Source organism: Clupea harengus, chromosome 17, assembly GCF_900700415.2.
Source record: "Clupea harengus chromosome 17, Ch_v2.0.2, whole genome shotgun sequence".
NCBI lineage: Eukaryota > Metazoa > Chordata > Actinopteri > Clupeiformes > Clupeidae > Clupea > Clupea harengus.
In genome coordinates, this window is record NC_045168.1 from 25,858,678 (window position 1) to 25,870,816 (window position 12,139).

At 38.8% G+C, this 12,139-nt stretch overlaps 1 protein-coding gene across 1 annotated transcript; it reads right to left on the minus strand.

The window, feature by feature from the left end:
• Positions 1-780: 780 nt before the first annotated feature.
• Positions 781-10,563, minus strand: si:dkey-12l12.1. The gene is made up of 6 exons (XM_042710234.1): positions 10,346-10,563; positions 6,595-6,672; positions 6,377-6,487; positions 2,479-2,514; positions 2,005-2,037; positions 781-828 (listed from the first exon to the last, which is right to left on the minus strand). Exons 1-6 carry the CDS (start codon positions 10,460-10,462, stop codon positions 781-783), a joined length of 423 nt encoding a protein of 140 aa, XP_042566168.1. The 5' UTR covers positions 10,463-10,563.
• Between the last annotated feature and the right edge of the window lie 1,576 nt (positions 10,564-12,139).

The following is a 12,139-nucleotide window of genomic DNA, read 5'->3' on the forward strand; positions in this document are numbered from 1 at the left end:
TTGTAGTGTATTGTTGCTATGGACACGCACACATGTCAGGACGTGGTCAGGACGTGTAACAAAATACACTGCTTCCAACCACAAATAAAAGATACATTTAAGCCACTTCTGATATTAACAAATACAAAGTCTAAAAACAATTGACAGCAAGCAAAGTTAATAACAGCGACTTCACGCAGAGGCTCTGGTTTAGGGCCCCCCTGAGCTCAGGGGCCCTTGGGCCTGGGCCCGTTCAGCCCGTTCGGTAATCCATCCCTGCACGCACACTTTCTGTTGACGGACTTTTACTTTGACAACTGTCTAGTCTAGTAAGCCTCTATTAAATTTTTTTTTTTTTTAATTGCGTTAACTGCGTTAAAATATTGTATTGCGTTAATCGCGGCCGCATTAATCGCATAGATTAATGCGTTAACGCTGACAGCCCTAAATGATACACTTCAATTTAATTCAATTTTATTTATATACAGCCGAAATAATACAATTGTCTTAAGGCGCTTCACAGAGCTCAGGGCCTGATCCGCCTAGAGCAAGCACAATGGCGACAGGGGCAAGGAAAACACATGCATTTATTTTTTTATGCATTAACAATGCTGAACTGTTGTTGTCTTTTTGTACCATTGAACCAAATGTGATGACATCTTGTCCCGAATTGTCTTCAAACATAAAATAATAATAGATGAATGAATGGGTCTGTCTGTATTACATTAAAGCCCCTTTTTGTTAGAACTGGTATTGGACTCCCCTTACAGTTGCAGAGTCTAATTCACTTTTACACCACTGTTACACCAATTGCGCTTTGACAGCGGTACGCATGCAGTTGTTGACAACCTGAAGGATACAAAACCGATGGTGGGTGCAAGTGAGACCACAGTGTCAATGAGAGTATTGCCAAATAGAACAGACAAAGTGTTTCCTTGGATATTAAGACAGACCGCAGGATGACTCATTATGCTCTTTATTCAATTTTCAAGAAAGTCTGCAAAGTATGAACTATAACCACAAATATCAAGAAATAACATATCTTTTGTTTCAGTGCCATTCAAAACTTAACATGCTAAAAGCTCAGAAAAGTTAACTCTGATGTCATGGGGTCTACAAACAAAAAGGTTACATATGGTTGCTTCCAAATTGTGTGTGTGTTGCTAAATTGGTCAAGTTCCTAAGGGTTTGCACCTCAGTAGAAAACCAAAAAATTATAAATGCAGTGCATTTACTAACCATCCTTTCACAGAACATAACTTATAATTATTCAACATGATTTCTAACTTAAGATAAGAGGCGAGTTATACTCTTGCATGAAATGTTATCTTATAGTGGTCTGGGACTGTGATACAGAACATCAGTAATTTCACTAAGCAATGAGGCTTGCACCAAATGTGTTCTTTAGGCACAGAAGAAACCTAGATGAAGCAGGACAGTTAGATGACTACATAAGAAATATTTATAATACATTACACTACAGTACAAGAGGAAAGTTCCTGGGAAAATGCATATGAATAGGCTTACATAAATGTTAACTAAGATTATGCTAAAAATCACAATATCTAAAGTATTAAATTGTGGTAAAAGTTCAACTTTGTTTGAAAGAATAAATGCAGTAAGAGTGCGTGCTTCGAGTATATACTTCATGACACTTTGGGATGTCATACACATGAATATAGTGCTTTCCTACATTTTTATTTTCATGTCTAATCCATTCCAAATCATTTTGTTATGCTTCTTATTTGCAAGTTGTCTTCTGGTTGTCCTCCCCTGTAGATCAGAGACAAAAATAACACTTTTATTGACAGCTATTTTCTTTGTTTCTATTTGTCAAATATTTATAACAGTTTGTTCATAGGTCATAACATTACAGTCCATTTGTTGTTCATATATGACCCTGCAGCCTGGGTGCCTGAGAACAGAAACACTTTGGTTGTTTTCCATCAGGCAAGTCTGTGCAATTCTAATAAATAACTTAAGATGGATTCAGTAACATGAGCACATGCTTTAGTAAAGCCTTACCAGTTTGGCTGCCTCGCAACTCAAAATGTCAATCTAAAGAACACAGACATCAAAAGCACATGTTCCAACTGATACTATTCCCAAATCAATTCTATGAAGGCTTCACTGTAGCGGCAGTATTTAGGTACTTAAATCCCTCAAAGGGATTTTATCCAAATGTTTTAGTTAAGAGGATCTGAAGTGTACTTATCTCTATTCAATTTTTCTTCTAAATTAATAAAAGCATATTAAAAGAACTCCCTGGGTATGTGATTTTAGTTCAGTTAGATGGCATTATTATAATTGTCCAGGCTTACTTTGACCATACTTGCGGACATGTGAAATGAAAGTCCATTGTCAGTGTTTTCATCTAAGTGGATCTATTTCAAGTTTGGTCTTAAACATTTCAATGAATGCATTGATTTTTCAGTCTATCCACACAAGGAAAGAATGTGGGAAAATATGCATGGTCCAATTCAAATGCGTTTGACTTACACTTTCCTGTCTGTCGTCTCTCTTCACCCTAGTGACCTAGGCGGACAAAAGACAAAAAGACAAAAGGCGGAAAAAAGTTCACCAATGGTTGAAATTCCTTTTCCTTTTACCAAACTATGTTGAACCGCAGTAAAAGCACCCTACTGGCACAGCTTCAGACAGGTGTGTCAGGATGTGAGATTCTGCCTGCGTTCAACACGGAGGGGGGGTATGCTTCCCTGAATGACTCTCTGCATTGGTTTTCTGCTTCGCCTTGCCTTGATGGTCAGCAACAGTATGGATTTCCATCTTGTCATTGTTCCCATTTTACATTGCACCTCATAATAAGTTATTGAGGTAAACAGACACAGGTCTATCTCTGTAGGGATCAGTTATTGAGGTAAACAGACACAGGTCTATCTCTGTAGGGATGAGTTATTGAGGTAAACAGACACAGGTCTATCTCTGTAGGGATCAGTTATTGAGGTAAACAGACACAGGTCTATCTCTGTAGTTATCGGGGTAAACAGACGCAGGTCTATCTCTGTAGGGATCAGTTATTGAGGTAAACAGACACAGGTCTATCTCTGTAGGGATCAGTTATTGAGGTAAACAGACACAGGTCTATCTCTGTAGGTATCAGTTATTGAGGTAAACAGACACAGGTCTATCTCTGTAGGGATCAGTTATTGAGGTAAACAGACACAGGTCTATCTCTGTAGGGATCCTTTTCCATGTATTCAGACACTTATGGTTACATTATGAACCTCGCAGTGGCGGAATAAAGGGGTCTACTTTGATGCGAAGGGACCCCCCGTAGGATTACAATGTACAAAGGTTTTGCAGTTGCCAGTTATAGTGTTCTTACTCAATACTCGACCGATTTTGATTGTGTTTGTCCTAGTAAAAAGATGGGGAAAATAGGGCCCAGGTTAAAAAAGCCCGAAGTTTCCCTTTAGTACTAGGGCTTTAGGGTAAAGTAAGTCAAGAGTTGTCAATCGGAATGGTCAGCTCATGAACATTCCAATAGCTGATGAACTCTCAGAATGTTATGGCTACACTCAATGCAACTGACAGTAAATTAACAGAAGCCTACAAAGCATCAGAAGGAATTTAAAAAGATATCAAAGCATTTCCGGCTTGCAATTTCGGATTACTGAAATGTTATCTGGAAATGGCTGTTAAGAGTAACGGTAGAAGTCAAGATGAGATGTTGAGGACCAAGAACACTCTCAGATTAAAATAGATGTCCAAAAGGCCAACCAGTCCCCTCATGTGACCAGTAGGAAGATGTATCTGACACCGGTGGGGTGCTGCACTGTTCGACTGTGCAGTGCTGCTTGCACAAACAGGGTCTACCTAGAGGGGCCATCAAAAATGAACTTTACAAATGACCTAATCATAAATTCTAATGTCCTAAGTATAACTTTGGGATTTTGGCATTGTTAGGCATTCTTAGATCTTTATGGGTCCGAACTGTCAATGTTAAGTAATGATCGAAACTGGGCCAGTATTGAGTCAGAATGCTATAACCACTGCCAGGCTCGTAAATGTTATTATAAGGGCCTGTTTACCCAAATAAAACGAGAAAATCTACGGTTCCTGACGTAGCACCTCATTCAGTGCCTGTAGTCAATTATCGAAGGGAGGCACTCCCCTTTGAGTGCCCACTCCAGCACCAAACGGTAGGCCAATGAATGGGGGGCTGCATCAGAGACGATGTCGGTTTTAGTCCAGAGTAAGAGCAAGAATGAAGTGAAAAAAGATATTTTCTGTTCCAAGAAGAATGTTGATGCACATATATCATTATCTAACATTTCTGGCCAAAATAGACAAAATAATTTGTTGTATGTCTTACTCTGAGTGAAAATGTAAGGGACTATAGTTTGTGGATATGACGGCTGTACACTGATAGTGTGAAGCAGTACCTGTGAGTTACGTTCTGTGGTTTTTTAACCAGTGTAGTGAATATGAGGCATGAGTGCGATTTTATGATTTTTATATATTGTTGACATTTTATGAAAATTACATGTATACATAAAGAACAACTTTAACTTCTTTGTATAAAGGTACTTGCCATTTATTTATAAAGTTTTGGGAAATATGCATTTATGTATAGAATGTAAGATTTGTAGTTGAAGGGAAGAATAGGTTTGAAAACGATACTAAATGTAGAGTATCAACATTTATATCAGAACAGAGGTATACCCTATCATAATAATGAGTATAAATATAGTCGCAAGCAGCAATCATCGGGGTCCAGGCAGAATGTCATTAAGTTTGAACCTTTACACCACAGGCATGTAAATGCTGAATTTTGATTGGTTGTTAGCAACCATTTTGTTGAGCAAGCAAAATGAAACAAAGAAATGTGAACAAATATAGTGAAGTATAAGCATACAAAATTTTAACATTTTAGCTTAAGCGGTTTTTTAAGATATCGCAATGTGTCAGTTGCAGTGCCCACTATGAACAAAACTTCAGAACAGAACTTCAAATTCGGCGTGTGATCAAAGAATCTGATAGGATGCAGTGTGTGACTGTTACGGTCCTCTTTAACCTCCGGGTGGTGTAGCTCCTTTCTTTAGTTTGTGTGCCTGCTCTTTTGTCTTTTCTGTTTCGTTAATAGGTTTCAGGTGCGTCCTATATTGGGGGTTGAGGCCGTTCCCTTTATAACCGTATAACCTGCCATCACCGAGTGGCCTCACGTCCCTTTCTTGAATGTCGAGACGTTTTCTACCTATGTTAAATGTTCTGTAATCTTTCGTTACTCCCCTAGACACGAGCTCCTTTGACCCCTCCTGGTCATTCGATGTTGCAGTCAGCAAAGGCTGGCCATAACAGTGACATTTCATGAAGTTTGAACCTTTACATCACATGATGTTAGCTAGTGAAGTGCTAGGTTTTTGCTTTTAACATTATTCACTAGGTGGCACCACTCCACAATCAGGTAGGGTAATGCACCTCCTTCAGGCCAATGGTCTTTGAGCTGTTGAAATATGTCAGTTGCAGCACCCCCTGAGGATGAAATTTCACTAAATATGGCGTGCGTCCAAATAATGTCGTAGTGATTCAGCTTGTCAGGTTTAGTGGCTAGTGAAGCGCTAGATTTTTGCATTGAACAATATTCACCAGGTGGTGCTACGAATGAGTCATTTAATATAATTTTTGGGCGAGACTGTTGCTGTTACCCAAAAAGGTGCCCAAAAAAGGAGCAAGAAGGATATGTCTGAAATCTTGAAAGCAAGTGGGTGGGATGTGTGTTGGTCAGACGACTTGCATCATTTTGGTGTGCTAACCAATCGTCTCTTTCTGGAGCTGCCAATCCTTTCTGTGCTTGTCAGTAGTGGCTCAGACTATGGTGACAGTGTAAATGTGTATTTGTAGATTAGAAGATCAATTTACAGTATGTGCAATCATCAACTGAATAGATGGACAAGGAATGGGTAACATCAAGGTAGGGAGTTCAAGTAAGAAGTATTACATATGGAGAATACTCAAGTAAAGAACAAATACATGAAAAAACCTCCTTAAGTAGAGTAATGGAGTAGATGTGTTGCATTACTTGCCACCTCTGTGTATACACTAACTGTATATATGTAACTTTAACGTTACCTCTGTGTATACACTAACTGTATATATATAACTTTAACTTTATATTTATAGATATGTAACTTTAACGTCACCTCTGTGTATACACTAACTGTTGAAAACCATATGATGTGTCTAGACTTGTGAAGCAAGCACAACAGCATGTAGTCAAACTCTGGATCAGAAAAAAAACTGAATCTAAAGAAAACTCATACGTCAAGTCAGAAAACTGATTGCTTTGTCCAAAAGGTATTGAAAAGAGTGAATTTGAGTAGACCATTACAGTTAAAATAAATCAAGAGTGTGGTTTTTGTTTCGGGTAACCCACCTGCAAAGGAGCGGCAGGGTTGTTGTTGCTAAGCAGCGAGAAGGAGCCGACACGTGATTTGCGCTTGAGCTTCCGCTTGTTATTGGACAGATGTCTTCTTGACCTGTCAACCTTGAAGAAAAGAAAAGGCATTGCATATTTCACACATTACACATTGATCATCTTGCAGCTTTACAGATACCTTCGCTTTACTCATATTTAATAATTGTTAATTTTACCTGTATGAGTAAGTTGGGGCTGCCCTTCACTGTAATAGCTCCAGTTTGGCTTAGGTTAGTTTCCCTTTTCAGTCGAGTCTGATGGACAGGGATTGCATAGGAATGAACAAAACAGTACTGCAAGCAAATCATACAAACTGCTTTCTATTACATTTGAAAAATCATCCTGAAAATTCAAAGTACTTTTTTATATGTTCAATCCAGCTCAAGGTAATATTTCAGATTACTTTAAAGGAGTCATCGTATGCCCATTTCTCCAGAGGTTGACATGGTTCCTTGGGGTCTTAATGAAATTTCTGCAACATACTTTGGTCAAAATACAACAAGGATCAAGTAAAATAGCACCCTCCTCACTCTGTCTAAAACAGCCCCGGTCAGAGCGACCTGTTTTGAGGTGTGCTCAGAGACGGGCCCCGGCACTACCATGGCAACTGTTGAGCGTGTACCTTGGTAGAAACATGGCTGCTGGAGACTGTGACACAGCAGTGCACTCTTACCATTTTGAATCAGTCAAACCATGAACAAGAAGAGTTAGAGAATTTTGCCTTCAACAGGACATTTCTGAATGGTTAGTTAACTTTATGTCACTCCGACAATACTTTTTGTATGTTTGTACAGTGGCTACGGTCTTGTTGGCTGTGTCGAAGACAACCCAATGCTAGTGAGTCAAGTATGTAAGTGTGTTTAGGTACGAGTATGTAACAAATACATTATGTTTATGTAGGTTACTGGTAGTTATTATTCTGGTGTGTAAGTAAATGCAAGTAACACAAACATCATTAAGTTAAGCCTACTACACCAGTAAAACTCAAGCTGTAACGTTTAAGTTAGGTCACAGTCAGCAATGTTATCTGACAACAGTAATGGGCCAAGCAGGGGGTGTACGACCTTGGTGACCTATGTGTTAATTGTAACACAGCATTCAAAAAACCTTCACCTGCAATGTTGTTAGTTTTTGACCAACATGACTAAGGAAGAAAATACAATATATTACTGTTCCCTCTGTCTTACTTTGTTTGTGAATTGCTAACATGTTACATCACTTATGCCATCTCAGTCACCTTACACATGTGTATAAACAAAACTGTTGATGTATTTATTGTAAAGCACCTCAGGGAAGTACTTGTAATCTATACCATCGCACTTTGTTGAACTCTTAATATATATATTAAGAGTTCAACAAAGTGCGATGGTATAGATTACTGTATACATTACTGGTATAGATACTGTATACATCTTTGCTTTAGCTATTTGAACTGTTTTTAGCTATTTGTACTATTGTTGTGTTAAATTTTGTTGTTGTGTTTTATGTTGTCCCTCATCGCACCAACAGGAGCAGCGCTCGGAATTTCGTTGTATGCAAATACAATGACAGTTAAGGCTTTTCTATTCTATTTCTTCTAACTGTAGCCTGATGCCACCTGAACTACGCTCCCTGACCTGGTGAACAAGACCTCAAGTCACCTAGAACTACTCTCTCTTTCTCCCCACTCTTACAGGGGATCTGCTATTCTCTCTTCCTCCCATCTTGCTCTTACCTCTACTGCTACCAGCTCTTAGACCTAAGGTCCCCATTCACCATAGTCTGCTCGAGGTAGACGCAACAAACTCTTTTTCTGCCTAAGAGAGTAAACAAGTTTAGTATAAGCAGCTGCAACAGAAAGTTTGCTAGCTAACTCTACGATGGGAGCAAGCAGAGCAAGTTATCGTGAAGATGACCCGCAACTGTAAGTTGAAAAATAAGAGTCACCAGTTCCTCTGATCTTCACTGCACAGCAATGACAAAATTACTTTGATACAGTACAGTTGCACGTACCTATGGTTAGCCAGATTGGTAACCATACTAATTGGCTAAAAAGAGTAGATTAGCCAAATTATATCCACCACGGAAGACAAAGTATTTATCCCATAACTAACCTACAGTCTGTCAACGTTATACATAACACAAACTAAAGTATTTTATCCTATAACTAACCTACAGTCTGTCAACATTTGACATAACACAAACTAAAGTATTTTATCCCATAACTAACCTACAGTCTGTCAATGTTAGTCATACAAACTAACCTACAGTCTGTCAACGTTAGACATAACAGTAAAACCAAGCATTTCAAGTCTTACCATTAACAATTGTTTTGTTTGTATTTATATATCGTGTATATTTATGTGTTGCTTTATCACATAGATAGATAAATGAACCCCAGCACTGAACAGGACGTCATAGCGCCACACAAACAATAGAGCCGTCATTATTTCTTTTCACACAATATTTTATTATTTTCTCTAAAAAGAACTTGAAGCACCATGTCATGTAGGCTAGCCCATCCTAATAAGTTCAAACGTCAAATATTGACTGCCTAGTTATATGTTGCTTTTAGGTAGTTAGCTTGCTGTTTTTAGATCAACACTCCTTACTTCTGCTTTGAGAAAACATGTCATTGGCACAATCTAACCTAACCTTATATTCCACAGCTTCCACGGCAGGGTTTATTTGATCTACTCTGCGGCTGAGAAATGAAATAAACTACATATTTCTACTAAAGGCATAATAAGCACAAGGGCTCTCATGATCTGGCATGATGTACTGGGATCCATTTATTCATTCATTTAAAGTACTTTTGTTCTTTTCTTAAAATAAGGAACGTTCCATTTAATTGAATGGGCCATCCTGACGTTGAGAGGTCCGCTATTTATTGATAATGACCGCTGCCACTTACAACGGGTTTTGTGCTTTTCCCATCTTTCATATCATTCCGAAAGTGCACTTATTGTAACAGAAATGTATTGTTACTTGAAGTATCTGCTTGAAGTCAGTGAATAATACATTACTACACAACACCTGAAACTTTAAAGTTCTATTTGTGTGAGGAACAATTTTTTCTCAGCTGAAGCCATGAAACTGACATAAAGTCACTAAAAATTGATATTTTGGACAGTTCACTTTTTGGCAGGTGATCATATAATCCTGTCAGGATTTATTTTTCAAGGATGACCAGCAGACTATACATGATCCATCACACAAGCCACAGAAATGCTCACTCTCAGTAACTTTCACTGATGTCCTGTTAGATTTTATATATGATTTATTTATGTTCTTGTTTCTAGACAGTTTTTGTTTCTGGAGCCCACACACCAGGGACAATTATGGAAATGAGTTTTTGACTCTTTAGTTTTATCCTTTTCATGGCCCTTACATTTGGCCCGAGCATCTGCTTTTGATGTCAAGTCAATAAGTCAGCCAGTTTGACAGTACAACAATCCTCCTGTGTCATTTTTGAATCAGGAAAACTGGAGAAATTAACCTCACCAAGAGGACTGAAAAGACCAATAAAGTCATCTTTTTGAGACATTCGACAGAATATATGCATGACATGCCTGGGCTTTCTCCTGGTATTTTGATATGCTTTTCCACTCCATAGCCTTTAGGGCTTGAAGGTTGGCATGCAGCAATTATGACGCAGAAGTAGAAACCTTTCATGGAATTTTCCACCCTCCTGCCTGTGAAACATGTGTCTTCTTCAATACAGAGGAAAAGCAACATTGGAAAAGCAGTAGGTTCCCATGAGCCTAACTCTCTCGACTTTCTATCCCTGAGCTGCATACCTAGGCATGTAAATTGGTTGAAAGTCCAGTGTGCCATGATATAAACGGCTCAGTGATATAGTTGATCTATCTATCTATTTGAAAGCACAAGCGGCATATCCAGAGACTTAATAATACCACAGATTTGACCATATGAAATGCTTCCTACCTGTGTCATGATATCTTGGTCTTTGGTGAGGTCCCTGCTCATATCTATGCTGTTCTGACCCGCTGCAAGTAAGCAGCTCTGCAAGCAGAACAAACAGACCCAGAGTGCGGCTTCCATAGCTGAGAGTGTGTCTGTGATCACAGTATAGCCAGGAATCCATTTTATACCCACAGTCTAATGGGAACCAGATGTGGGAAGTACCATGTCACAGCTACAGACACACACTCACATATACCCAAACAGCCATGGACACACACTCACACATCCCTAAACAGCCATATACACACACTCACATATACCCAAACAGCCATATACTACATACACTCACATACATCCAAACTTGCCTACTCTATGTCAAAACCAGTAGTTACAATGACACTGAAACCATACTAATAAAACTCCAGTTGTACACATACTTAGAGCGCACATGCAGTATGTACAGAGAGAAACTTCTATATAGGTGGACACACACAGTCTCCCACGCAAGGCTGACTGAAGCTCCAAATATGTAGTCTTTCATCCAGGAAACTGTGGTTCTTTTTCAGCCACGTTAGAGAGTGCCACCACAGACCACAACGAAAATAGAATGTGAGTAAAAGAATGTCTGAACGGTGGAAGAGTTAAGTCCTGTCTTTAAATTTAACCCCTCCAGCATTTCTTCACAACTCCTCTTTTTGTAGCTTGATATGATGTAGACAAAAACAGCATGTACTTAAAGCCATGAATTTTCCAAATGTTTTCATAAAAGCCTTATTGGTATTGCATAAGAGGATGTGAAACTCTTAATTTGAGCTCTCTCTTAATTATCTAGTTTCCATGATTCTGTAACATTGTAGAATGTCTGCATGAAGTTGGCTTTAAATAAATTAAAATCATACAGACATTACGGCATGTTGCAAATGGATAAACGTACAGACATTACGGCATGTTGTTGCAGTTTAATGACAGATGAGACTCTACTTCTGAAACATGACAGAATATCCAGCAACAATATGTTTGGTTTGTACCATTCCTGTACAATTGTTCTGTATTTTTTATAGTCATTTCCAGGTACTGTATATGGTCATGTGAAGGGGAGATAAACACATCTGTCTTTCTGTAGGTGCCCAGGCTGTTCTTCATGTAGTTTTGTGGTCACAGGTACGAAACTTTCATCACAATGTTGCCAAATATAAAGCTAGTTTTTATCAGTTGTACTGTTGGCTGTTGGCTATTAGGTAACCTGCTAGTTTTGGAGAAAAACTTCTTGCTACCACTTAAAATTATATAAGAACCAACAATCAAAGATAATTATAAGATGATTTTACCTCTGCTTAAAGCAACACTATGAAACAATGTGCTACTTTTCAAAGGGAGGTAACATGTCAAATATGGCTAAGGACCTCTCAGACAGACACCCCGAACTTTTCAGAGAGTTCAAAGAACGACAGGTTAGCAAATGTGATTATAAACATGAACACCCCCAAGGTCACCCATATACAGCCTAACACGAGTAGCCATTTTTGGGATCATTTTCAAATTCACTGTGATGGTGTATGGTCATGTGACCTACAGACAAACACACCAGTCTTTCCCACTACTCATCCACTATGCCCTATGTAGTTCTGGGGTTCAGGACAGAACACTCCATGAAAATGTGAGAAAGCCTTCACAGCATGATATCGCTAACTACAATGTCAAAAGACACCAGTTAGCATGCTGGCAACCTTTATCCGTGTCAACTTGACTGTTGGTGGTGTTTGCAAGGTGTTTGCATGAGTTTAGGTAGTCAGCTCGCTAGTTTCAGACCAATAA

Bases quoted from the DNA above. Each gene is read 5' to 3' on its own strand.
- si:dkey-12l12.1 (XM_042710234.1), bottom strand. From the start codon at position 10,462: ATGGAAGCCGCACTCTGGGTCTGTTTGTTCTGCTTGCAGAGCTGCTTA. The intron at 6,673-10,345 runs GTAGGAAGCATT...CCTGTCCATCAG, and splicing joins ACCAAGATATCATGACACAG to ACTCGACTGAAAAGGGAAAC. The intron at 6,488-6,594 runs GTAAAATTAACA...CTTTTCTTCAAG, and splicing joins GCCCCAACTTACTCATACAG to GTTGACAGGTCAAGAAGACA.